Consider the following 26,554-nt stretch of genomic DNA (forward strand, 5'->3'; position numbering starts at 1 on the left):
AACACCATTCCACATGGGGCAATCAGTCACCTGGCCCACATTCTATGCTCCCCTGCACCCCTCTAAAGAGGAGGAGTAACTCCACTGTCTGGCCCCAAAAAGAGCATGGTCTTTCTACCTTCACCACACTAAAGAGTTCTCTGTGGATGACCAGCTCTTCGTGGGATACGTTGGATCAAAGAAATATTGTGTGGTGTAGAAGAGGACTCTCGTGGTATCATCCTCTTCATCAACAATTTGCTATGCCCTGGCCAAGAAACAGCCCCCTGAATGCTTAAGTGTTCATTCCACCATAGCTAAGGCTGCATCCACAGCGTTGCAACGTGTGTTCCAGTCCTTGCCATTTGTCCGGCAGCAACGTTGGCATCACTGCACACATATTCACTAAGCACTACTGCCGGGACAGTCAAGTCCACAGAGGCGGCCTTTTTGGCCACTCGGTCTAGCAGGACTTCCTGGTCTAAACTTGTCCGCCCTCCCTCCTTCGGGGATGGTATTGCTTAGGTAAGAAATCTGCTGCTAGATGTCTCCATCAGATGGACAAGTTACTTATCTTCTGTAACACCTTATCTGGTAGAGACATAATCTAGCCGCACACTCCTTGCTGATCCGCTCATCCTTTCCACACTGTGGACAGGTTTTTAGGGTCAGGGCTGATCCATTTCAGGGTCAGGGCTGATCCATTTCATAGGTCCTTTGTTTGAGCCTGTGCAAGCCAGCTTTTTGACATTTTTTTTAAAGGAAAGTAACATTTCTAGTGGCTAAAGCTGCTGCCAAACTAATAAATAAACTTAAAGACGTTCATCTTCATTTGCAATGGGCATAGTGGTTATTCAAGTAAAGCCTTCCTTCATATACAGATTGCTACTGAATTTCACCTTTTTCAGGTGATTTTGTTAACTAATTTCTTTCCCCACTTCATCCATCTAAAAAAGAGGTAAGATTGCACAAACCAGGTTCTAGAAGACCCCCTGGGCATCATACAGACAGAATTCTGTCCCTTTGGATCAATGACAATATCTTTGTTGTGTTTCATTGCAGTTTTTAGGAGCCACAGTCCAAAAGCAGACCATTTTAGAATGCCTTTCCTTAAACTTGAAACACTGTTCTTAAATGGCAGGGGTGTTACCTCCAGAAAGGTTCCATGTTCATTTTTCAAGAACATTGGTTGGTGCATTTGCCTTCTTAGGAGGTGTCTCGAGTCCGAGTGCAGCATCTAGTCCTGGGTCGGGGAAAGAAGTTAAGGACTCTAGAACTTAAAGTACAGCAATGGAAGGAGTCAATATCATCCTTGAAATCTGAAACTGATTATAGTGATCTCCATTTAGGCCAAGACTAGTTTGCTGCTCTTCACCTTAATGCCTGTGCCTCAAGTTATTAGAGTTGATGAAAAAGTACAGTTTTGACACAAGGTGATCCAATATATTTCGATTTGCAGAAATTAAAGCAGCTCACGTCGGGAACGAACACCGGTTCCAGCTGTTCTTAAAAAGTTTTTACCTTTCACTTTATTTTGAAATACGTACAGTGCTTCTCCTAAAGTGTTTTTGCATAGGATTTATTGCTAAATCTAACTTTTTTGAAGCATGTTCCATTCAAGTGAATATACATTGTGCTTCCACTTTCTGAAAGAATTTGTTCTTTGATATTTCCCCTTTGGTTGGTGTTGAATTTGGTCAAATGTTTCTCTGACTTGCTTACTTGGCGATTATCTAGTGGTCAGTTAATCTGCACTTGCCTAATTTTATTGTGTTTAGTGAACTGTTTCTACAAGTCTGCATGATAAAATTGTAAACATAACACTGTGGAAGGTTTTATTAGTAGTAGAAGACAAAAGAGGTACGGTGTTCCTGGGTGGCAAGTTGGCCACCTGGTGAGTACTCAAGAGTGGTGGGGAGGTGGGGAATACCTCCTTTCGGAAATAGGACCCTCACACACCCAGCAAGCTAGGTGTCATGCTGGTGTGAGGGGCCTGGTAAGATGTAGATGTGGTGTGTGGGTTAAAACGGGTGAAGGGAATCCTCTATAATTATTTTTATTCTGGTGAGGTCACAACCTTAGACCACTAAGGGGTAGAGCGTAATTTTTGTCAGATTAAGACAAAATAGTCGCCCTCCTTCTCATTTTTACTTTTTAATCAGGTTGTGACCTCTCCAGAATAAAAAAATTATAGAGGATTCCCTTACCTGTTTTAACCCACACACCACATCTACATCTTACCAGGCCCCTCACACCCACGGCACCTATAGGCAAGGGACAAAAGATCTCCGATAAAGAGCCCCTTTCTGGGTGCCCGTCGAGCATTGCAGCACCGGCTCGATGAGGTGCAGACCCATATGATGAAGCATGACACCTAGCTTGCTGGGTGTGTGAGGGTCCTAGTTCCGTAAAGGAGGTATTCCCCACCTCACCACCACTCTGAGTACTCACCAGGTGGACAACTTGCCACCCAGAAACACTGTACCTCTTTTGTCTTCTAGTTATACCCAGGGCAAGTACGATGGACCTTAACAAGCCCACATTGTCACCCTTGTTGTTTACTATATTCTATTAGTAGTTCCTTTCTGATTGCCAAAGTTTACAGGTTCGCTCTGTGAACTTTGTGCAACCAGAACTAACATCTGGATCTGAAGGACCATGCAGTGTTTGCATGCCACAAGTCAGTATAGCCACACACTGGGTTGCTTGTGTGTTGCACACTTCAACATTAAATGGGTTTAAAGATGCAGTTTGCATTCCTGTCCAATGGGTACAATTTTCGTGAAAATAAACTAATTATCTATCAATGCTAAAACCTTTTATCATTCATTCTGTAATCAGAACTGTGCTAATAAAACAAGCAATAATTGTTATGCATTTGCTGAACAGGTATATCTTATTCTTGTTGGAGATCTAGGATTATGTGTTTATATGAATGTCTATACCTTGTTTGAATCTAACCTGTTTTAACTTTTCTCTTCCAGTATGTTGTGGTTAGCAGTAAAAAGATTTTATTCTATAACGATGAGCTGGAGAAGGAACAGTCAAATCCGTCTATGGTACTTGACATAGAGTAAGTAGTACTATTTCTGAATCACAATGCCTATGCTGAGAATTGAAGTTTTGATTTTTATCAAAGATAGCATCCTAGCTGGATGTTTTAGCTTTCCTCATTTCCTAGAGCAGTGATTGTAGAATACTCTGTTAATTTTAAGGTTTGTTAATGTTAATTGGCTTTTGTATAGGGCTGGTTCACCATCAGGTCTCTTCGCGCTTCTAGGGGGAATATTACAACAGACAATGCGTGTGAGCTAGTGTGAACGAATTATTACGTAGACAGTGCCTCCACAATTAAGATAGTCTTGAGTTTTTTTATAAACGAAAGGAGGACTGGTTCCGTGCGCAAGTTTTCAGGTAGGCTGTTCCAGAGCTGTGGTATCAAGGTGGAAAAGGCTCTGCCCCCTTTACGAGAAGAATGAAAGCGAGGGGTGACCAGGAGGCAAGCTAAAGAGGAACGGAGGGTGAGCAGGGATGTAATTCGTCAGGCGGTCCTTGATGTATGATGGGGCCTGCCCGTAGATGGCCTTATGAGCAATGCAAAGGCCCTTGAAAGCTGCTCGCTGCCTAATAAGGAGCCAATGTAATTTCGAGAGCAGTGAAGAAGCGTGAGTCCGTCTTGGTAGATCGAAAATGAGGCGTGCCGCATCGTTCTGCACAACCTGTAGTCTTCTTGTTAGTTTCCAGGGGAGGCCGATGTAAAGGGCATTCCCATAGTCCAACCTGGACAAAATTGTGGCAGAAACAATAGCCTGTAGAGAAGCTGTAGTGAGGAGGGGAACGAGTTTCCGCAAACACCTCAAAAGCCCTGTGCAGGTGTCAACCACTGCCGACACTTGATACCCGTTTTGTCATATGTTTTTGATATTTACAAGTGAGCATCATTTGGCGAAACATTTTTTTCACTGCTATAAGGCGTAAGGCAGCTTTTAGCTAGCATATGTCCTCACATAAGAGTATGTTTGTGAATGCCAGGTCATAGACATGAGTGTGTAGATTTTGACCTTCAGGTCATCATGAGGGCGCACAAGACAATGAGTGATTTATCAATTTGTGAACGCTTACTGTAATCAATACTGCTTCCCGCAGCTTTCTTATCGGTCAGGCATGCTAAATAACTCTTCACCCATCTGAATTTCTGTAAAGAGCGAAATATCCCTCATCAAGCAGCATTTTACAGTCATTAACGGCTATCTCTGGGTCATTACTAGGTTCTCAAGCTTTAAGCCTAGCACTTAAACTCTCCCACATATTAATAATCCTGATTTTACCTAATCCTACTCAGAAGTCATAGAAATGTTGCCACTTGCACAGTGCTTTGCTGCACACTAGCTAGATCTACACACTATAAAAACTGCCCAAACGTTTTCTGGCAAGATCCATGCATTACTTGCATGGATGTAGCCATCCATGCAAAGAATGGAGAGAGAGGAGCAGCTAGACAGTACCAAAGAAACGTAAGCATGATGCCCATTTAAGAGCTAAGTTTTCAACTGTGTTTTTTTGGTCTGGCCTAATGACAGCTTCTAACGGATACTTCTAAACTCAGATTCCTGACCTTTAGAATATTCCCTAGGTGTCAGACTGGATTCAGAAACATAAAAGAAGTCATGTGTGCCGGTGGTGGCATTGTGCGGCTCCACCCCAATCTCATTCCAACCTGAAAGTGACAGTCGCATATAAGGACCACCCATGCATGCTGATGTCAGCTCCTTTCTTTCCATGCCTTATTTTCAAGTGTCAAGGAAGAATTCCCCCTGCAACCCCCTCCCCCCCACTACCCATCCCCCGTGACAGCAGGTTTCAAACAGTGTGGGACTGTTGCAGACAGTTGTCTAACAGATGCTCAAAGAGTGTCTTTGATATCTGCGATTGGAGCACGACTCCAGGCCTTGTGATGACTGCGCCCAGTTAAATCAGAAGTCCATATAGGATCATGTATCAAAGCTTTACGTCGCCAAACACAAGAAGACTCCATGCCTTGATGAGTCGAAGTGGAAAAGAAGCAATTATCCCCATTGCAGATCTTCATTTCAGTTGAAGTCCTTGAGTAAGTCCAAGAAAAAATATTAGACGTGAAAGCGGTTATCGGCCCTTTCCTGCCACTCTGACTCCAGAGAGGGCACAAGGGTGTCAGTGTGCCTCCTGGCCTCACTCTAGATCTCCTTTGGACCTGATTCAGAGTTCAGTCCTACTACAGCCTGAGATTCCTGGTCCGTTAGCTAAATCATAGCAGGTAGAGGCCTTCAGAGAGCCCATGCTTCACATTTTTGGCACTGTACTTCTTCCCTCTGGTGCGCCTTTGGGCCAGAAGGATCCACAGGAGCCTCCAGTTGGGCTTCTGCTGTCGGGTTTCCCCTCGACTCAATCTGTGCCCCTTGAGCCATCATCGAGTTCAGCACTGGCTCTGGGTTCCTCTGCACTGGCTTCCATTGCATGAACTCCAGAGAAGAACTTGCAGTTTGTGCTGTTTGACTCAGAGCAGAAAGTACCATGACCAAGGCCAAATTCAACCAGAGCGCAGTCATCTGGTAATAGTTCAGATTCTATGGCTTGTCCTTACCATACCATTAGGCGCAAACTTAACATGATGATTTTGCCACTGACTCAGATTGGTATAAAAGGGGGTGGTGATGGACGGAGCTTCTGATAGATACATCTGCCGTGTGGATTCCTCACTTTGTGAATATCCCCCTGCGTCAGCAACATTCGGAAATTCTTTTTGTAGCTTCGCGCCGACGTGGATCCGGACGTCACAGAGGCACGGCATCGCTCGCGACTCCGCTGACGTCACCGACGCCTATAACAGGCCCACGCCGGCGTGATGACATCAGTTCCCTTTTTTCCGCGTCGTCGACGCTAACGGTTTTCTGGGATCGTCTGTAGCCTTTACTGTAACTTTGTTACTTGCTAATTTTCTAATCTCTTTGTCTTCTCGTTTTCAACATGACTTCGAAGAAGACCGGGTTTAAAGCCTGCGGAGAATGTAACAAAATAATGTCCATTACAGATCCGCATGAATGCTGTTTGTGGTGTCTGCGCTCCGACCACGACGTCGAGGACTGCCAATCCTGCAGGAAGATGACACCAAAGGCCCTCCGGGAAAGAGAAGCAAAACTTCTAGTTGCCAAGTTTAAAGAACGAAAAGAAAAGAAGACATCAAGATCGCGAACTCGACGCTCGAAGTCAAGATCTAGGTCTAGGTCGAGGTCGGATTCGTCCTCCGCCCATGCTTCAAGATCTTCTAGAAAGAAGCATAAAAAGAGAACCCATGAATCCCGACATCGATCGAGGAAGGAGTCGGGTTCCAAGCCGAAGTCACAAGTGAAACTGATCGAGAAGGTAGTTTCTTCGGCTTCGGAGGAACATGATGTCGAGGTTGAGGCGTCGCATGCGAACTCACCGAGTTCGCCGAAGCAGAAGACTGTTCCATCTCCGAACCCATCCTATCCTTCAGATCGGGAGGATGAAGGTGAGGAGGAGGAGGTTGGTGAGGGTGGAGCTCAGATGCCCGAATGTCGTACGACTCCGGTGCACCAGCCCGAAGAAGAGGCCGACGTCGTTTCGACTCCACGCCCTCAAGAGCAACCTGGGGGTTCATACCCAGCCTTCCCGGCTCCAGGTCAGGACCAGTACGCATTTCCTGAATGCGATGTTCGGAATCTATTCAAGGGCTATGTATCCCTCTGGGGCTCCTACTGGTCCCATGGGTCCGATGGCATATGGTCTGGGTGTTCCTCATTCCTATGCACCTGCGCCCTTTATGCCCTTTATGCCGGCTCCGACGCCGCATTGGCATTATCCGACTCCGAAGCCATCGACACCGAGATCGATGACTCCGATTCCTTCGACTCCAGTTCCATCAACTTTGATGCCAAACCCTGAGCGACGTCGTGAATCTCTCCCTCGTCCGACGTCGAGTTCGACGCCGGCTCCGGCTCCGTCGGAGTCGATTGCGGATCCGACGGCTTCAAATGTGAAGCTAATATCTAGGCGTGAAGCCCAAAGATTAATGGAAGAGGAAAGATATAGAGGGGAAAATCTGGAGGAGGGCCAACTACAGGATTCTGAGGACCCTTTTGAGGACCTGTCTGTAGCTAGTGGACTAGAACTGTCACCTGAATGGGACCTTGTTTCAATTTCTAATGAACCCTCAAAGGATGTGACACCTTATCATGTGGTAATAAAGAAAGCCGCAAATTTATTGAACATTGCTCTACCAACTGCAGAATTTAAATCTAATCTGCTCACAGAGGTCCTTCACTCTCCTTCTTCAGTGACTGAACCTTTACTACCTTTTAATGATGCCTTAAAGGATCCAATTTTAGAGATTTGGAAAAATCCTGTTTCAGCTCCTGCTATATCTAGAGCTGTAGCTAGGAGGTATAGAGCAGCTCCTGAAGACCCGGAATTTTTAACATCTCATCCTCTGCCGGAGAGTTTGATGGTGCAGGCTGCCTGTTCCAAAAGATCTACGGGTGCATTTCCGCATGTCCCAGCGGAAAAGGAGTCGAGAAAGCAGGATCAGGCTGGTCTTTTCCTCTGCCAGTATGGCTTTAAAGTCCACAAACGCGACCTGCTTGATGGGGCGTTATAGCCACGCTCTTATGGACACTGTGAAAACAATTGGTGCCCAAAATTCCTGAGGAGGATAGGAAAGACTTTCAGGAAGTAATTTCTGATACTCAAGCTGCAGCAAGGCAGGTTATTCAAAGTGGATTGGACACGGCTGACTCTGTGGCGAGGGTCATGGGTTCTTCAGTAGCGACAAGAAGAGCCGCATGGCTTAAATCTAGTGAGTTTTCCACGGATGTTCAGGCTGCATTAATGGATCTTCCTTTTGACGGGTTTGGATTGTTTGGGAAGAAGGCAGACACTGCTTTGGAACGCTTTAAAGATAGCAGAGCAACATTAAAGTCGTTGGGCCTTCAGACCAGGGGCACTTTTGTAAGACGTTCAAGAGGATTTGGCAGATCTTCTTTTCGAACCTATAAGTCAACCCAGCAGCAGCCACAGCAGCAGCAGCAAAATACATTATACAGAGCTTATAGAGGCAAACAAAGGGCCCGAGCTCGGGCCGTAACGTTTCCTCCTCTTCCTCCTCTTCCCCATCCCAGCCCCCAGCCACCGCAGCAAAGCAGCCCTAGATCCACCATTCCGGATCATGTGGGCCCAGTGTGGGGCCGGCGTACCCATTTTCTACAAGATTGGGAATTGATAACATCGGATCTTTGGGTTCTCGATCTTGTAGAGAATGGGTATGCTCTTCCCTTTCGGGAATTTCCCCCAAATTACCCTCCTTGCCAGGGTTATTGTTCGGAGGACCACCTGCTCCTCCTGTAGGAAGAAGTCCTGGCATTGTTTCGAAAAGGTGCGATAGAGGTGGTTCCAGAGCAGGAGAGGGGTCAGGGATGCTACTCCCGGTATTTCCTGATCCCCAAAAAGGATGGCAGGCTTCGGCCAATTCTGGATCTCAGGATCTTGAACCTTTACCTGAGACAGGAAAAGTTCAAGATGCTCACTCTTGCACAGGTTCTTCAAGCGCTGCTGGAAGAAGACTGGATGGTGTCGATCGACTTGCAGGATGCGTATTTTCATATTCCCATCTTGAAGTCACACAGAAAGTATCTCCGTTTTACGGTTGGGTCGCAACACTACCAGTTTGCGGTCCTTCCGTTTGGTCTTACTACTGCGCCTCAAGTCTTCACCAAGGTGATGGCGGTGGTGGCAGCACATCTCAGGAGGTCGGGGATACATGTATTCCCGTATCTGGACGACTGGTTGATCAAAGCGGAGTCGCCGGAGAAGGTGCTCCATCATCTGCAAGAGACAACTCAGTTGTTACACAAGTTGGGTTTTTCGATAAATGTACCCAAATCTCACCTGGTGCCCTTCCAGCGTAACCTGTTCATAGGTGCGGTACTGGACACTACTGTTTGTCGTGCATTCCCTCCACCTCAAAGGATTCGCGACATTCAGGAAATGATTCCTTTGTTCTGCAATGGAGCGGTCGTTCCAGTCCTGAAGGTTCTTCGCCTGCTCGGTCTGATGGCTTCTTGCATTCTATTGGTCAACCATGCACGCTGGCATATGAGGGCACTCCAGTGGTGCCTCCGCAGGCAGTGGTATCAGCACAACGGAGATCTCAGGGAGCCAGTGAAGATCTCCAGAGAAGCTGCAGTGGATCTGTCTTGGTGGAGCGTGGAAGGCAATCTGTCGCAGGGAAAGCCTTTTCAACTTCCTCCATCGGTGGCCACAGTAATAACGGATGCATCCACTCTCGGGTGTGGTGCTCATCTGGGGGACCTGGAGGTCAAGGGTCTTTGGTCTCCAGAGGAAAGGTTGCTTCACATCAACCTTCTGGAATTACGGGCAATACGTCTGGCGCTCAAGGCCTTCCTCCCTTCCCTTCGCGGTCGGTCGGTTCAGGTCCTGACGGACAACACGACCGCGATGTGGTACATCAACAAGCAGGGAGGAGTGGGGTCGCAGTGTCTCTGCAGAGAGGCTCTGCATCTCTGGTCCTGAGTTCAGGACCATCAGATTTGTCTGATGGCAAATCATCTGGCCGGGATTCAGAACGTTTGTGCAGACATTCTCAGTCGGCAGTTCTCTGCCGACCACGAGTGGAGGCTTCACCCGGAGGTGGTTCACGACATCTTTCAGATGTGGGGGACTCCTCGGGTGGACCTGTTCGCCACTCGCGAGAACGCTTACTGCCTGTCATTCTGCAGTCTCCAGTATCCGATGCAAGGAGCCTTGGGGGACGCGTTTCAGTTGAGTTGGGACTCGCAACTCCTTTATGCGTTTCCTCCCATACCCTTGATTCCTCGGGTTCTGAGGAAAATTCGCCAAGACCGGGCCCACGTTATATTGATCGCCCCGGATTGGCCAAGAAGGGTGTGGTACTCAGACCTTCTCCACCTCTCCTCTCACCCGCCGCTCCGTCTGCCTCACAGGGCAGATCTCCTCTCACAGATGGAGGGGCAGGTTCTACACCCCCACCTCCAGACCTTACACCTTCATGCCTGGAGATTGAACGGGGCAACCTGAGTTCTTTTTCTCTCCCGCCTGATGTGGTGGATGTCATCTTGTCAGCCAGGCGTGACTCCACTAAGTCCATCTATTCTTATAGGTGGTCAAAATTTGTCACTTGGTGTGGGGAGAAATCTATAGACCCTTTGAGAGCCCATGTGTCTGACATTTTGCAGTTTTCTCTTTCTCTGGCGCAGCAAGGATTTGCTGTTGCCACGGTCAAGGGGTATCTTTTAGCCTTATCGGCATTTCTCGGTTTGCCGGATCAACCCTCTCTTTTTAAGTCTCCAGTGGTTTTAAGATTTTTGAAGGGTCTCACTAATAAGTTCCCTCCTACTCCTTTTGTTGTTCCTCATTGGAAGTTGAATCTTGTGTTGACCTATTTGATGGGTTCTCCCTTTGAACCCTTGCACAAGTGTCCCATGAGGCTTCTTTCTTTTAAAACGGTCTTCTTGGTTGCAATTACCTCGGCAAGGAGGGTAAGTGAGCTTTATGCTCTTAGTTCCAAGCCCCCATTCTTGACCATTCATGGTGAAAGAATGGTTCTCAGGACCAGGGCTGCTTTTCTGCCTAAGGTGGTAACTCCCTTCCATCTAGGACAATCCATTACCCTTCCTACTTTTTATCCTCCCCCTCACCCTTCCAAGGAGGAGGAGAGACTTCATCGCTTGGACCCAAAGAGAGCAGTCAGTTTCTATCTCGATAGGACTAAAGACTATCGTGTTGATGATCAACTCTTCGTGGGCTTTGCTGGCTGTAAGAAGGGCAGAGCGGTGCACAAGCGCACTCTTTCCAGGTGGATAATCCTGTGCATCAAGATTTGCTACTCCCTGGCGGGTAAGGACCCTCCTGAGGGTATTAGAGCACATTCAACTAGAGCAAAGTCTGCAACATCTGCTTTGTCTAGAGGTGTTCCTGTTGAGGACATTTGCAGAGACGCGACTTGGGCCTCCCTCCACACTTTTGCGAAGCATTACTGCTTGGATACCGAGGTGAGGAGGAACGGCCACTTCGCGCGCTCTGTCCTCCAAGGTTTCCTGGTATAGCAGAGTGGACACCCTCCTCCGGGAGTGGGGACTGCTGTGGGACTCTATTCACAAGGTGAGGAATCCACACGGCAGATGTATCTATCAGAAGAACAAGTTACTTACCTTCGGTAACGCTTTTTCTGGTAGATACAATATCTGCCTGCGGATTCCTCACTGACCCACCCGCCTCCCCGTTGTCCACTCTTCTATGCCAGTGTTTCTATTATGTATTTATCTTGTTGTCTAATGTTTTATTGCATTTACTTCACACTGTGTGTGTTATCTTGATATTGGTACTGTGTATACTGTGTATATGTCTACTGTCATTGGTCCGTCCGTGTGCCTCGAAGGCACGGAAAAAAGGGCGGAACTGATGTCATCACGCCGGCGTGGGCCTGTTATAGGCGTCGGTGACGTCAGCGGAGTCGCGAGCGATGCCGTGCCTCTGTGACGTCCGGATCCACGTCGGCGCGAAGCTACAAAAAGAATTTCCGAATGTTGCTGACGCAGGGGGATATTCACAAGGTGAGGAATCCACAGGCAGATATTGTATCTATCAGAACAAGCATTGAAAATGCAATAGGTCTCGCAATAGAAGAGTTTGACCTTTTTTGTTTTGCAAATGGATGAGTGGCGTTGCGTGGATGAGTGGCGTTGCGTGGATGAGTGGCGTTGCGTGGATGAGTGGCGTTGCGTGGATGAGTGGCGTTGCGTGGATGAGTGGCGTTGCGTGGATGAGTGGCGTTGCGTGGATGAGTGGCGTTGCGTGGATGAGTGGCGTTGCGTGGATGAGTGGCGTTGCGTGGATGAGTGGCGTTGCGTGGATGAGTGGCGTTGCGTGGATGAGTGGCGTTGCGTGGATGAGTGGCGTTGCGTGGATGAGTGGCGTTGCGTGGATGAGTGGCGTTGCGTGGATGAGTGGCGTTGCGTGGATGAGTGGCGTTGCGTGGATGAGTGGCGTTGCGTGGATGAGTGGCGTTGCGTTGATGAGTGGCGTTGCATGTGTGAGTGGCGTTGCGTGTGTGAGTGGCGTGTGTGAGTGGCGTTGTGTGTGGCGTTGTGTGTGGCGTTGCGTGTGTGAGTGGCGTTGCGTCGATGAGTGGCGTTGCGTCGGTGAGTGGCGTTGCGTCGGTGAGTGGCGTTGCGTGTGTGAGTGGCGTTGCGTGTGTGAGTGGCGTTGGGTGTGTGAGTGGCGTTGGGTGTGTGAGTGGCGTTGGGTGTGTGAGTGGCGTTGGGTGTGTGAGTGGCGTTGGGTGTGTGAGTGGCGTTGCGTGTGTGAGTGTCGTTGCGTGTGTGAGTGGCGTTGCGTGTGTGAGTGGCGTTGCGTGTGTGAGTGGGGTTGCGTGGATGAGTGGGGTTGGAATGCAATAGGTCTCGCATTAGAAAAGTTGTAGTTATTGGTCTAGTAAATGACATATATTATTTATTTTTTGGTTGTTAAAATTGCTAAATTGATGGCTTTGTCATTTACAATGCCAATAGTTATAACTTTCGCAAATGTGACACCTATAGCATTTGGAATGCAACATGTTTTGTATTTACGTGACTTATATGGCAGCTCTGGTCGTTATGCCACATCTCTAGAGAGCAGGAGAGTGCAGCAGGGGAGAGGGTGAGGGTGAGGTGTTGAGGGTGAGTGAGGGTGAGGGTGAGTGAGGTTGAGGTGTTGAGGGTGAGTGAGGGTGAGGATGAGGGTGAGGGTGAGTGAGGGTGAGGAGTTGAGGGTGAGTGAGGGTGAGGGTGGTGAGGGTGAGGTGTTGAGGGTGAGTGAGGGTGAGGTGTTGAGGGAGGGTGAGGGTGAGGGTGATGAGGGTGAGGGTGAGCGAGGGTGAGGAGTTGAGGGTGAGTGAGGGTGAGGGTGATGAGGGTGAGGGTGAGGTGTTGAGGGTGAGTGAGGGTGAGGTGTTGAGGGTGAGTGAGGGTGAGGGTGAGTGAGGGTGAAGGTGAGTGAGGGTGAGGTGTTGAGTGAGGGTGAGGGATTATTGAGGGTGAGTGAGGGTGAGGGTGAGGGCTTGAGGATGAGGAGTTGAGGGTGAGGGTGAGTGAGGCTGTGGGGTTGAGGGTGGGTGAGGTGTTGAGGGTGAGTGAGGGTGAGGGTGAGTGACGGTGAGGCGTTGAGGGTGAGTGGGGGGAGTGAGGGTGAGTGAGGGTGAGGAGTTGAGGGTGAGGGTGAGGGTGAGTGAGGGTGAGGGTGAGGTGTTGAGGATGAGTGAGGGTGAGTGAGAGTGAGGGTGAGTGAGGGGTTGAGGGTGAGGAGTTGAGGGTGAGTGAGGGTGAGGTGTTGAGGGTGAGTGAGGGTAAGGGTGAGTGAGGGTGAAGGTGAGTGAGGGTGAGCGGTTGAGGGTGAGTGAGGGTGAGTGAGGGTGAGGGTGAGTGTGAGTGAGGGTGAGGGGTTGAGGATGAGGTGTTGAGGGTGAGTGAGGGTGAGGGTGAGTGAGGGTGTGGATGTCTGTTGCTTGTGGATGTCTGTTGCTTGTGGATGTCTGTTGCTTGTGGATGTCTGATGCTTGTGGATGTCTGATGCTTGTGGATGTCTGATGCTAAGCATGTCTGATGCTTGTGGATGTCTGATGCTTGTGGATGTCTGATGCTTGTGGATGTCTGATGCTTGTGGATGTCTGATGCTTGTGGATGTCTGATGCTTGTGGATGTCTGTTGCTTGTGGATGTCTGTTGCTTGTGGATGCCTGCCGCTTGTGGATGCCTGATGCTTGTGGATGTCTGCTGCTTGTGATGCTTGTGGATGCCTGATGCTTGTGGATGTCTGCTGCTTGTGATGCTTGTGGATGTCTGATGCTTGTGGATGTCTGATGCTTGTGATGCTTGTGGATGTCTGATGCTTGTGATGCTTGTGGATGTCTGATGCTTGTGATGCTTGTGGATGTCTGATGCTTGTGGATGTCTGATACTTGTGATGCTTGTGGATGTGTGATGCTTGTGGATGTCTGTTGCTTGTGGATGTCTGTTGCTTGTGGATGTCTGATGCTTGTGGATGTCTGATGCTTGTGGATGTCTGATGCTTGTGGATGTCTGATGCTTGTGGATGTCTGATGCTTGTGGATGTCTGATGCTTGTGGATGTCTGATGCTTGTGGATGTCTGATGCTTGTGATGCTTGTGGATGTCTGATGCTTGTGGATGTCTGATGCTTGTGGATGTCTGATGCTTGTGGATGTCTGATGCTTGTGATGCTTGTGGATGTCTGATGCTTGTGATGCTTGTGGATGTCTGTTGCTTGTGGATGTCTGTTGCTTGTGGATGTCTGATGCTTGTGGATGTCTGTTGCTTGTGGATGTCTGTTGCTTGTGGATGTCTGTTGCTTGTGGATGTCTGATGCTTGTGGATGTCTGATGCTAAGCATGTCTGATGCTTGTGGATGTCTGATGCTTGTGGATGTCTGATGCTTGTGGATGTCTGATGCTTGTGGATGCCTGCCGCTTGTGGATGCCTGATGCTTGTGGATGTCTGCTGCTTGTGATGCTTGTGGATGTCTGATGCTTGTGGATGTCTGATGCTTGTGGATGTCTGATGCTTGTGATGCTTGTGGATGTCTGATGCTTCTGGATGTCTGATGCTTGTGGATGTCTGATGCTTGTGATGCTTGTGGATGTCTGATGCGTGTGATGCTTGTGGATGTGTGATGCTTGTGGATGTGTGATGCTTGTGGATGTCTGTTGCTTGTGGATGTCTGTTGCTTGTGGATGTCTGATGCTTGTGGATGTCTGATGCTTGTGGATGTCTGATGCTTGTGGATGTCTGATGCTTGTGGATGTCTGATGCTTGTGGATGTCTGATGCTTGTGATGCTTGTGAATGTCTAAAGCTTGTGGATGTCTGATGCTTGTGGATGTCTGATGCTTGTGGATGTCTGATGCTTGTGGATGTCTGTTGCTTGTGGATGTCTGTTGCTTGTGGATGTCTGTTGCTTGTGGATGTCTGATGCTAAGCATGTCTGATGCTTGTGGATGTCTGATGCTAAGCATGTCTGATGCTTGTGGATGTCTGATGCTAAGCATGTCTGATGCTTGTGGATGTCTGATGCTTGTGGATGTCTGATGCTTGTGGATGTCTGATGCTTGTGGATGTCTGATGCTTGTGGATGTCTGATGCTTGTGGATGTCTGATGCTTGTGGATGTCTGATGCTTGTGGATGTCTGATGCTTGTGAATGTGTGATGCTTGTGGATGTGTGATGCTTGTGGATGTCTGTTGCTTGTGGATGTCTGTTGCTTGTGGATGTCTGTTGCTTGTGGATGTCTGTTGCTTGTGGATGTCTGATGCTTGTGGATGTCTGATGCTTGTGGATGTCTGATGCTTGTGATGCTTGTGGATGTCTGATGCTTGTGGATGTCTGATGCTAAGCATGTCTGATGCTTGTGGATGTCTGATGCTAAGCATGTCTGATGCTTGTGGATGTCTGATGCTAAGCATGTCTGCTTGTGGATGTCTGATGCTTGTGGATGTCTGTTGCTTGTGGATGTCTGTTGCTTGTGGATGTCTGTTGCTTGTGGATGTCTGATGCTTGTGGATGTCTGATGCTTGTGGATGTCTGCTGCTTGTGATGCTTGTGGATGTCTGATGCTTGTGGATGTCTGCTGCTTGTGATGCTTGTGGATGTCTGATGCTTGTGGATGTCTGATGCTTGTGGATGTCTGATGCTTGTGGATGTCTGATGCTTGTGGATGTCTGTTGCTTGTGGATGTCTGCTGCTTGTGGATGTCTGCTGCTTGTGATGCTTGTGGATGTCTGACGCTTGTGGATGCCTGACGCTTGTGGATGCCTGACGCTTGTGGATGTCTGCTGCTTGTGATGCTTGTGGATGTCTGCTGCTTGTGATGCTTGTGGATGTCTGCTGCTTGTGATGCTTGTGGATGTCTGACGCTTGTGGATGCCTGACGCTTGTGGATGTCTGCTGCTTGTGATGCTTGTGGATGTCTGATGTTTGCGGATGTCTGTTGCTTGTGGATGTTTGATGCATATGGATGCTTGATGCAGATTGCATGTCTGCTGGGGTGACAGCGTCAGTACAAGTCAAGCTCTAAGTTGGTGTGTGCTGGGACGGGCAGTGTCAGAACTGGTTGCCTCGGGGAAAAATACAAGTTCTCCCTGTAAATAAAGAAAGAGGAGGTGAGAAAGGAGGGTCCGGCTTGGAGCTGGGAAAGAGGCTGAAAGGGAGGGGAGAATGCATGGAGCGCATTCCAATGAAGTCTGTTGCGAGGCGTGGGGGAGGGGAGCAGGCATATGGTGTGTGTGAGCAGCCTTTGATGTGCGAGAGAGTGGCCGTGAAAGAAGTAAACAGCAGGCATGTAATTAGGGGGGAGGAGAAGTCGCGCTGGGGTGAATACCCGAGGCCAAGCTGCCCGCGGGAGGGAGGCTGAGGGAAAATACATGCAAGGCAGGCGGCTGGGGGCATGTGCACGCGCTTTTTCACGGGCACTGCAAGGAATCGCCACGATTCCTTGCAAGTTGGTTAAAGACTGTTTAAGCCCCCATAGTCTCGCAAGCTCGATGCGCATGCGCATCGACAGGCGAGACCTAAAAAGCGTTACCGAAGATAAGTAACTTGTTCATCTGAACCAATCAAACACTCACACTCAGTCAACAGATCTGGGTTTAATGCATCACTGTTCTTTAGCCCAGTCTGCCACCCCAGTTCAGACATGGCCATATGCAAATCAGTCTGACCCTGTGCCTCATGGGAACAGTCCAGCCCGAACTGCCAAGCCATGCCGTCCCTGGACCGGAAACAAGCTTCCGAGGACCGGTTTCTGGCATTTCAGCCGTCTTCAGCCCGGCTTGCTTGAATCCAGTGGCAAAGTGAGCAAGGGACTCACGTCTGAGCATACCCTGCCAACTTATGGCGAACAAAGTGGTATAAAAGGGGGTGGTGATGGACGGAGCATCTGAACCAATCAAACACTCACACCCAGTCAACAGATCTGGGTTTAATCCATCACCGTTCTTTAGCCGGCTCTGCCACCCCAGTTCAGACATGGCCATATGAATGAAATGAAATTAGATTTATAAAGCGCATGGCTGCCCGAGAGCGTCCCAGCGCTATAGAACAGGGAACAACTGAGGAGAGTACCGAACTTTAGAAGTCTTGGGTGCACAGAAAAGTCTTGAGAAGCTTTCGAAACCTAGGATAGCTAGGTTCCGTGCGGAGTCTTAACAGGAAGAGCGTTCCACGGGGTAGCCGCATTGACAGAGAAGCGGCGTCCCCCTGTTCGGGCCTTCTTAACTCTCTGAACTTTGGCTAGGTTTCCATGAGCAGAGCGAAGAGTCCTGGTGGCCTTGTAAGAATAGACAAGACTTCCTAGAATGGGGGGACCCTTCCCCTGTAATGCCTTGTGAACAATACAATAGGACTTGAAATTAATTCTCTCCCGAATTGGCAGCCAGTGGAGAGCTCTGAGAGCGGGTTTGGCAGAGGTTCTAGGGGAAGTGCCAGTAAGCAGCCTGGCCGCTGAATTCTGGACCCGTTGGAGGGTGTTAATGGTGGTTGCTGGGGCAGCTAGAAAGAGGGCATTGCTAAAATCTAATCTAGACAAGATTAGCCCTTGGACAAGCAGCCTTCTTGAGTGGGCTGGTAAGAGAGGGAGAATCTTCCGGACAGATCGAAGTAGACCAAAGCAAATGCCCGCTGTTTTTTTCGCATGGGTCTTAAATGACAGGTCTTGCTCTAGCCAGACCCCCAGACTTTTTAGTTCGTTCTTAGGGGTAGGAAGGTCCCCCAGGCAGGCAGGCCAGATGGCGCCGAGTATGGATGTTATATGATGACCTAGGAGCATAAGCTCTGTCTTCGCTCCATTCAGTTTAAGTCGCGATCTGCTCATCCATGAATGAATTTCTGAGAGGCACAGGTAAAGATTTTCCGTACAGTGCTTCTCTTGGGATAGTGAGACGACTAGTTGGGTGTCATCTGCGTAAGTGACAACTCTAATTCCAAACGGAGTCACCACCTCCTCCAGAGGGGCCATATACACGTTAAACAAAGTCGGGCTCAACGAAGAGCCCTGAGGGACCCCACAGTGGAGGGGGGTTGGTGTAGGAAGGTAGATCCCTGACTATGGTTGCCCCCAACTTTTTGCCTGGTGTTTTGCTGGTTTTCTGACTTAGTTGACCTGAGGCCCTGCTATTCAGGACCCCAGGCCCACTGCTCTCTCTGTTAAAATGGATCCCGTGTACCCTAGGTACATTTCCAATTGGATACTGAGTCACCTTATCAGTCCCTGTACAGTATACCTTAGGTATCCAGGGCATAGGTGTACCCAGGGCCTACCAGGGGCTGAAGCATGTATTATGCCACCCCTGGCTGGCCATCCAAAACTGACACAACTGGCTGCTTGACAGCTGGGAGCAAGGTGGTGTAATCACCCCTTGCTTTAGATATAGTATACCTATATCTAAAACCTAGAATGGGCACACAGATCTCCTATCAGTCACTCCTATGGCAGGCCTTAACAATCCTGGAGGCAGAGTGCTTGGAATCGTGTGAGATAGTGCTCTGGCATGAGCTGAGCCTGTCTGCGGCCTTCGGGATCTATCCCTTAGCCCTTTTCCATGATAGCGTCAGACCATATACTCTTAAGTGCCTTATAATCCTCGCGGTTATGGTAACTTTGGCCTGACATTATCTAAACATGTCGTGTAAGGTGTCATACGCTTTGGAATACTACCCCCTCGCCAGTTCTGGCGATGGGGGTAGCATTCCACCCCTCTAGAGGGAGAAGACATGTTGGTAGCCTATAACCCCGGTTAAAGGTGAACATAGCCTCAGCTCCACAAAATGGATGCTGCCACCGAGACACAAGTCTGACCTCCTGCTGCTGGGAGTCCTTCCAGCGAGGAGTGCTTGGACAAAGGGTTTCCTGTCAGGGGCGGTGCTAGCACCATCCCAGACAGGGTTTTGTGTATCCCAGGTAGGCAGGGCTATAGAGGAAGGTGACTGCAAGTGGCACCCTGGTGCTCACTGTGCATATGCCGGCTCAAACCAGTTCCTGGGGCACACCAGCCCCTGAGCTGGGGAGAGACCGGACAAAGGAGAGGGGTGTAACCACCCCCCTCCTAGTCCCACCCATAGGGCAGGACTTAGTCGCGTGCCAGCCCCTTTTCTAAGGATAAAGGTAGGAGCAGGCCCCCTTCCAAATCAGATCATCTTTGAATCCTGAAACTACTTTCTACGAAAGGAACTCAAGACTTCTTCCTAAGATTTCTCCCTTGTGACTAAGGAGTAGTCACCCTGCACCCGCAGGCACCATCCAAGCATCGCGGTTTGCTGTAAGTCTCTCCTCCGGATCAAGACTGCCCAGCTCGATGAGAACCGGCTTCCCTGGCACCTCTGACCTCTGCCTGCATCATCAGCCCAGCTGAGATTCGTGGGTGTGACGAGACCTCGAGGGACCGGCCATCTTCAAGACTGCACGACGCTTGCCCAGCACGACCACCGAGGGACCCCTGAGTGAGTGCTTTGGGGTTTGAGAAGCCCCGACCCTGAGCAGCTCCAGCACCGAAGTCCAGCCCCCCAGCATCCACGAGATCTGCGTGGGCCCTTCTGCTCTCTGCTGCTCACCGCGTTGTCCAGGACACTTGCCCGTTGGCTAGTGGCCCTTCTGACGACGAACCACGACGACAACACCGCTGGTCTGGTTGCTCCAGACTGGCCCTTGCTCTCCTCCAACAGAGGAGCACCCCGGACCCTCCTGGTCCACTCCAGACGCCATTTTGAGTCCACCGCGTGGGCTTGCATTTGCCAAGAGTTGTTGCCCCAATCCTGGGTCCAGCGACGTCGACAGCAGATACCACCGTGGGACAGCTCGCACCTCCATCCTGGTCGCCGACAACGCCTCCTGGTCCGAGAGACTGCAGAGCCCAGCATCGCCCACTCACCTGGTCGAGGTGACTTCGCCCGGTGCCATCCTGGTGCCCACCTAATCACTGGCTAGTGATTCAGGACTTGGTCCCCTCTGCTTACAGGTCTCCATCTTCATCGATCCAGGCTTGGATCACATCGAACATCTTCACTGGTCGCCTGCCAGCAACTTCTTCTTTCAGGCACCATAGACTGCAACGAGGATTCCCGACGTCTTTTCAGACCTATGCAGCCGCAGCCCCTGGGCTAGGTAACCTGAGCATTTCGGTGCTCCAGCATAGCTTAACTATCTAAGTGTCCAGATCCTTTTTCGTTTCAGCTCTACCTAGTCGGATTCGTCCGATAACACTAACTTTGCATTTACTAGCCTCCATAGACTTTGTTCCGCATCCCGCGTGAGAGTGCACACTCTGCACCCGATCTCCCTAGGCCTCCTGCTCGTAATCTAAAGGTTCAGTAGTCTAGTCCTAGCGATCCCAAAGCCTCTGAGAATAGTTACTTACCTGTTAGTAATTCGCATTCCACTTTTGTAGTATATGGTTTTTCGTGCCCCTCGGGCATTTGTGTAAATTGTGCGACTTTCAGTATTTCTTTAAGAGTTTTGTATTGTGCTTAGCTCCCTGACTCATAAAGAGTTTAGGGTAGTCTGGTTATAAATAAATATACTTTATTTTTCATAACAACTTGTGTGGTGTCCTTTCACTTGGTGTTCAAGGGGTAAATGTGATGGTAAAACAGCTGGCTTAACACGCCCTCTAGAGTTTAGCCTAAAGACTGCTCTTGTCCATGCTACTAGGATAGCTGGTCTATCAGGTTGACTTACAACCAATCATCAATAAGGGTCGTTTGGACTGATACATAGTGATCACTAGAATAGTGAGCACTGCATATCAGGCCAACTTCTCACAGTTGTTTTAGAGCGTACGTTGCCTTCCCATACCTGGAAGGTTCGGTTACTCAAGAAGGATGTCAGCTATAGCAGCGCCGTTCCCGTGACTCCCAGACTGGTCAAGCGTTGGATTAGGATTCTATGGTCTACCGTATCCAAGGCTGCACTCAGATCAAGGAGGATCACCAGCGCTGATCCTCCCGAATCCAAGATGCACCTTGCCTCCTCGACAACAGCTATCAGGGCGGACTCAGTGCCCTGACCTGGGCGAAATCCCGTTTGGGAGTTATGTAAGAGCCCATTAGATTCCAGATGAGAGGAGAGCTGCTGGTTAGCAATTTTCTCAGCGATCTTACTAATGCCTGGTAGCAAGGAGATTGGCCGGAAATTGGCCAGCTCTGAGGGATCCAGCTCTGGTTTTTTTAATAGAGCCTTTACCATGGCTTGCTTCCAGCTGGGGGGGGCTATTCCCTGAGCAAATGAGGCGTTAAGTAGGTCCGTAGCCAATGGTGAGATAACAGTTGAAACTCGTTTCAGGATGTGCATCGGCGCAGGATCGCAAGGGGAGTCACTTTTTAAGGCAGTAAGAGTTTTTGGGAATTCCTCCCTAGAGACCGAAGAAAAGGCATCAAGGAGGGGGGCAGAGCTATAAGCATTCGATTGCACGGGGTCAAAAGCTACATCGCTTTGTGGTAAGGTGTTTAATATGTTTTGGATTTTATTTTCAAAGAAGACCGCTAATTGGTTACATCTAACTCCAGCCACATCCTGCACGACCGGGGGATTAGGTATTTTAAGGAGGTCTTTCACTATCCGGAAAGTTTCTCTGGACGAGTTAGAGGAGGTTCTAATTTTCTCCTCATAAAAAGAAACATGGGCCATTTTCAGAGAGGCCTTATAGGGCCTTATCGCAGCCCGATAGTCTGCTTTAGAGTGGGAGGCCCAGTCTTTCCTCCACGTGCGTTCCAATTTTTTGCAGGTTTTCCTTAAGTCTCTGAGTTCCGGTGTATACCAAGGTGATTTAAATACACTACTCTTTTTTCCTATTCTTTTCCGGGGAAGGACGTCGTCCAGGGAGTTGGTCAACCACTTGGAGAAGTTTTTGTCTGCCTCTATGGGGTCTGGGTCAGGGAGGGGGGGGCTGTTTGCTCCAGTCTAAGGGTCCAGCTCTCCGTCGAGAGTTTGGACCAAGCTCTCTCTAGTGATCGTGATATCAGGATAGAAGGAGATTCCGTATTAGTTTGCCAAATAAACGGGGCCAAAAAGTGGTCGGACCAGGGCAGCGGTAGGGGAGTGCTACATTCTAAGTGTGCAGTGTTTGTGAATATAGGATCTAGAAGGTGTCCCTTAATATGAGTGGCGTCTTTATTTTTTGGGGGCAGCTCAAGCGATTTGAGGTCGAGCCTGATCTCCGTTGCCATCTTATCGCCAGGATCGTCAAAGTGAACATGTAAGTCCCCAAGTAAGATAAAGTTAAAGGCTGCTGATGCAAGAGGAATGGTAGTCTCTATTAGGGAATCCGCAAATTCACCTGGACTGCCCGGGGGACGATATACCAAGATGCCAGAGGCGGATTTGTTCGGGGTGATTTGTAGGCTGAACTTTAAGCTTTCACAGTTGGAGATGCCACCCTCTGATGTCCTACAAACAAACCCGTCTCTGTGCACAATGGCCAGCCCGCCACCCTTCCCTTGAGGCCTATGTTGTCCCTGAAAGAGGAATCCCTGGGGGAGCGCCCTCACAATGTCTGACTCTGAGTTCGGAGGCAGCCATGTGTCTGTTAAAAACAAAATGTCCAGTTTGTGATCCTGGATCAATAGGTTAATTTCCAGGGAATGTTTAGGTAATGATCTACAGTTTAATAGGGCCATACTGAGTTGACTCAGGGGCTGTGCGGCCCGATTGTTCTCAGCTATCAGATGGGGACATAGGCTGCATTTCGCCTGTGGCTCATCAGGCCTGAACATCAAGCGACATCGGGGATTTCTCTTAGGTTTCAGCTGGAGAAGCCTTTGGCGCGAGAAGGTAATGCAATCTTTGGGAGAAACAACCAGGGTCTCTGGCTCTAGGCCCGGCACGGCATGGACGGGCACAGACGGGCTTGCCTCTGGCGCGCCATCGGCATGCCCGCTGCGCCCGCCCGCTGGCGGACGGGAGATGACGTTCATTTTATAGTGCGTGGGCCCAAATCGCCCGTAGCACTAGAGCGCTGACCTGCTCCTCTCGCAAGATGGTGCCCGAAGTCTGCACCTGGGAGGGTGAGGCCAGTGAGCCAAGCGAGCCCTAAATCGGCTCCCTGCTAACAGCGAGAGTCCCAGGGGGGAATGCAGCACAGTGAGGTAAAGCGCAGCAATATGAAATTAAAACAGTCTCAAGGACAGAAATAGCGTGAATTTTTAAGATGCGGCGCTAGTGACAGTGAAGTTAAAATGTTACCAAATGAGTACCCTGACTCCCGGCTTTTCGCCTCAGGAGCCCTCGTTCTAATGGAGAAAGCGCCTACTTCCAGGCGTCCAAATTATAGTGCGTGGGCCCAAATCGCCCGTAGCACTAGAGCGCTGACCTGCTCCTCTCGCAAGATGGCGCCCGAAGTCTGCGCCTGGGAGGGTGAGGCCAGTGAGCCAAGCGAGCCCTAAATCGGCTCCCTGCTAACAGCGAGAGTCCCAGGGGGGGGAATGCAGCACAGTGAGGTAAAGCGCAGCAATATGAAATTAAAACAGTCTCAAGGACAGAAATATCGTGAATTTTTAAGATTCGGCGCTAGTGACAGTGAAGTTAAAATTTTACCATATGAGTACCCTGACTCCCGGCTTTTTCGCCTCAGGAGCCCTCGTTCTAATGGATAAGTGCCTTTTTCCAGGCGTCCAATTTACTAAGCGTGGGCCCAAATCGCCCGGAGCACTAGAGCGCTGACCTGCTCCTCTCGCAAGATGGCGCCCAAAGTCTGCGCCTGGGAGGGTGAGGCCAGTGAGCCAAGCGAGCCCTAAATCGGCTCCCTGCTAACATCGAGAGTCCCAAGGGGGGAATGCAGCACAGTGAGGTAAAGCGCAGCAATATGAAATTAAAACAGTCTCAAGAACAGAAATAACGTGAATTTTTAAGATTCGGCGCTAGTGACAGTGAAGTTAAAATTTTACCAAATGAGTATCCTGACTCCCGTCTTTTCGCCTCAGGAGCCCTCGTTCTATGCAAATCAGTCTGACCCTGTGACTCAGATAGCAACAACTTTGATTAAGGAGGTGAATGTATTCCCAATATGAAGAGGACAACTGGTATGAATAACTGCAAGACATCCGTACCCTAGATACTCCTCCAGAAACAAGCCTTGTTTTTCCTCCTGACCATGCCTCTGAGAAAAGTGCCTCATTCACTGTGTTTCTGTACAGGGCGGCAGAAGTATTGGAACTACAGGTCCAGAGTGAGAACTAATGTTTTGACAGAGGGGCTGCAGACGGGCCAAGAACCTCCAGAACCTTTATTACCATTTAATGAAGCGATGCGATACCCACTTGGGCAAAATCAAGGCCAGGGCCACCAATCAACAGGCAGGTTGCTCGCCGGAAGGAAACCCACTCTTTCTTGCACAGTACCCTATGCCAGGGAGATTGGCGGTGCAGACTTCATCAGTAAAGTAAATCCCAACAACTCCCCAACCAACCTGCCTGATTGTCAGTCAGAAAGAATAAAGACGTTTGACAAGCGTATTTGCTCCTCTATGATGCTTGTTCTGAGGCCAGTAAATGCAAGCTGTTTTCTAGACCTCTATTTCCATGCCTTGTTTGACACCGTGGCACACATTTTGAAGGCAGTTCCTTATGACCATCAATGGGTAGCAGTGTTGTGCTTCTGTACCACACCTGGATGAGATCTATGAGCTTCTCGAGGGATGCACAATCATCCATAATAGACATGCCATTACATGGCTCTCATCTTCTTGGAGAAAAGATGAATTGTGCCCTAAAACATTTCAAAGACAGCAGAGCCACAGCACATTTGTTGGGTCTATCTGCTCTAGTCACACAGTAGCCCCAGCAATTGTGCTTCCTTTGTGGCTTGTAGGCGGGATTTTCAGTACCGCCAATGCAAGACCTTTTGGTAACTTTTATGGACAGGCAAGGATGCAGCTCACAAAGACAGCTTCCAGGGCACCAGGGAGAAAGCAGAGCTGAGTCCCCCATCCCCCACCCATTCAGCATCTGCAGCTTTAATGTGTCCTTGCCAGCACACAACCACCATGTCTGAGGCAGGATCCAATATTTTGTCCAAGTTGGCAGGCTATTGTTAGAAACAAGTTGATCCTCCAGACTGTACATTGAGGCTACATCTTTCCATTTCTCTCTACCCTTTTGCATCTTCCACCACAGTTAGAGTAGCTGTAGGAGGACCCACTGTCCGTCTTGCAGGAATTGTATGTGTATCAGAGATCTCAGTCACAAGCCATATTAGTCTACTTCTATTCTGTTGACAATGAGGAGTTCAATGTATTTATCTGAAAGAGACACGTTAGTTATAGATTCCTTACCTTAGTCTATCCCCAGGCGTCAGACTGGATCCGGAAAGTTTTTAGTCAGTAGTACCCCTGCGCGTCTTTCGCTGGTGTCGTAAGCGCCGAGACGACGTCACAGAGACTACTTAGGCGCCACCCATGCACGCTGACGTCAGTTCTTCTTTTTTTTCACGCCAGAAAGCGCAGATCCGGTTAGAGCACGCACCCTAGTCACTTGGTGGATTACTTTTTGAGACTTTTGTCTCTACTTCTTTTGAGTCTTTGACTCCTGGTGCCACGTAGGGATGCCTGGGTTTAAATCCTGCGGAGCCTGTCGCCGTACGATGTCGATGGTCGACTCCCATGGCGTCTGTCTCTACTGTCTTGAGCGCGACCATGAATCCCGGTCTTGTTCCGACTGTCTGGCCATGGCTCCGAAGGCTTTGCGGGAGCGGTCCCGAAAGCTGCTGGAGGCTAGGCAGTCGCGTCCGTACCGTTCGAGGTCCTGGGGTCGCTCGGGGGACCGACTGCGGAGCCATCATCATCGCTCCTCGGGGTCAAAGTCCTTCACCCTTGGAATCGGGTAAGAGAAGCCACAAGAAAAAGTGGAAGAAGCGTGTTCGCTCTCCGATGTCCCCCCATTGGTCTCCGGGGGTACCAGGGGTCCTTCCCCTGCGGCTCCGTTGGAGCCTGGGAGTCCCGCAGCCTACCCGCCCTATCCTGGTCAGTCAGCGACTCCGGCCCAGTTGCAAGAGTTTCTTGCCGCCATGGACCGCCTTTTCAGGCCTAGGGCTCCCACCAGCGCGCCTCCGGGCGCAGCGGTCCCTATTGAAGGCCCTTCCTTGGCACCGTTGGCGGCAGCTCCGACCCCGACTCTGCAAGGTCCTCCGGCCCCGGCGCCACAGGGTCATCCGCCGGCCCCCTGCCGTTCCATTCCCGGCGCCGTCATGGGTTCCGTTCGTCCCACCTTCGCCCTTGCTGAATTCCCGGGCAATTTTGCTCTGGCTTGGGACCCCAATTGGGACATGGAGCCGGATCTGCGCAGACTGGCGCTGTGCCCAGCCACGTTCCCTGTGCCGTTGGAGCATTTACTTTCCCCTGTGCCTCCCCTGCCGCTGCCGCCTGTCCCACTGGCTGTGGAGGAGGGGAATGACTGGGAGGGGTCGGAGGACCCTCTTGCACGGCAGTGCGAGTCTGAACATGAGTGGGCGA

General features: G+C 49.8%; 1 protein-coding gene across 1 annotated transcript in view; it reads left to right on the top strand.

The window, feature by feature from the left end:
* Positions 1-26,554, top strand: part of ROCK1 (Rho associated coiled-coil containing protein kinase 1) — a 2,099,493-nt gene that overhangs the window by 1,837,943 nt on the left and 234,996 nt on the right. Inside the window, exon 29 of the mRNA XM_078687444.1 lies at positions 2,964-3,052. Within this exon, the coding sequence (XP_078543570.1) occupies positions 2,964-3,052 (89 nt within the window). The remainder of the gene's footprint in view (positions 1-2,963; positions 3,053-26,554) is intronic.

The sequence above is a fragment of the Lissotriton helveticus genome, chromosome 4_1 (assembly GCF_964261635.1).
Source record: "Lissotriton helveticus chromosome 4_1, aLisHel1.1, whole genome shotgun sequence".
NCBI lineage: Eukaryota > Metazoa > Chordata > Amphibia > Caudata > Salamandridae > Lissotriton > Lissotriton helveticus.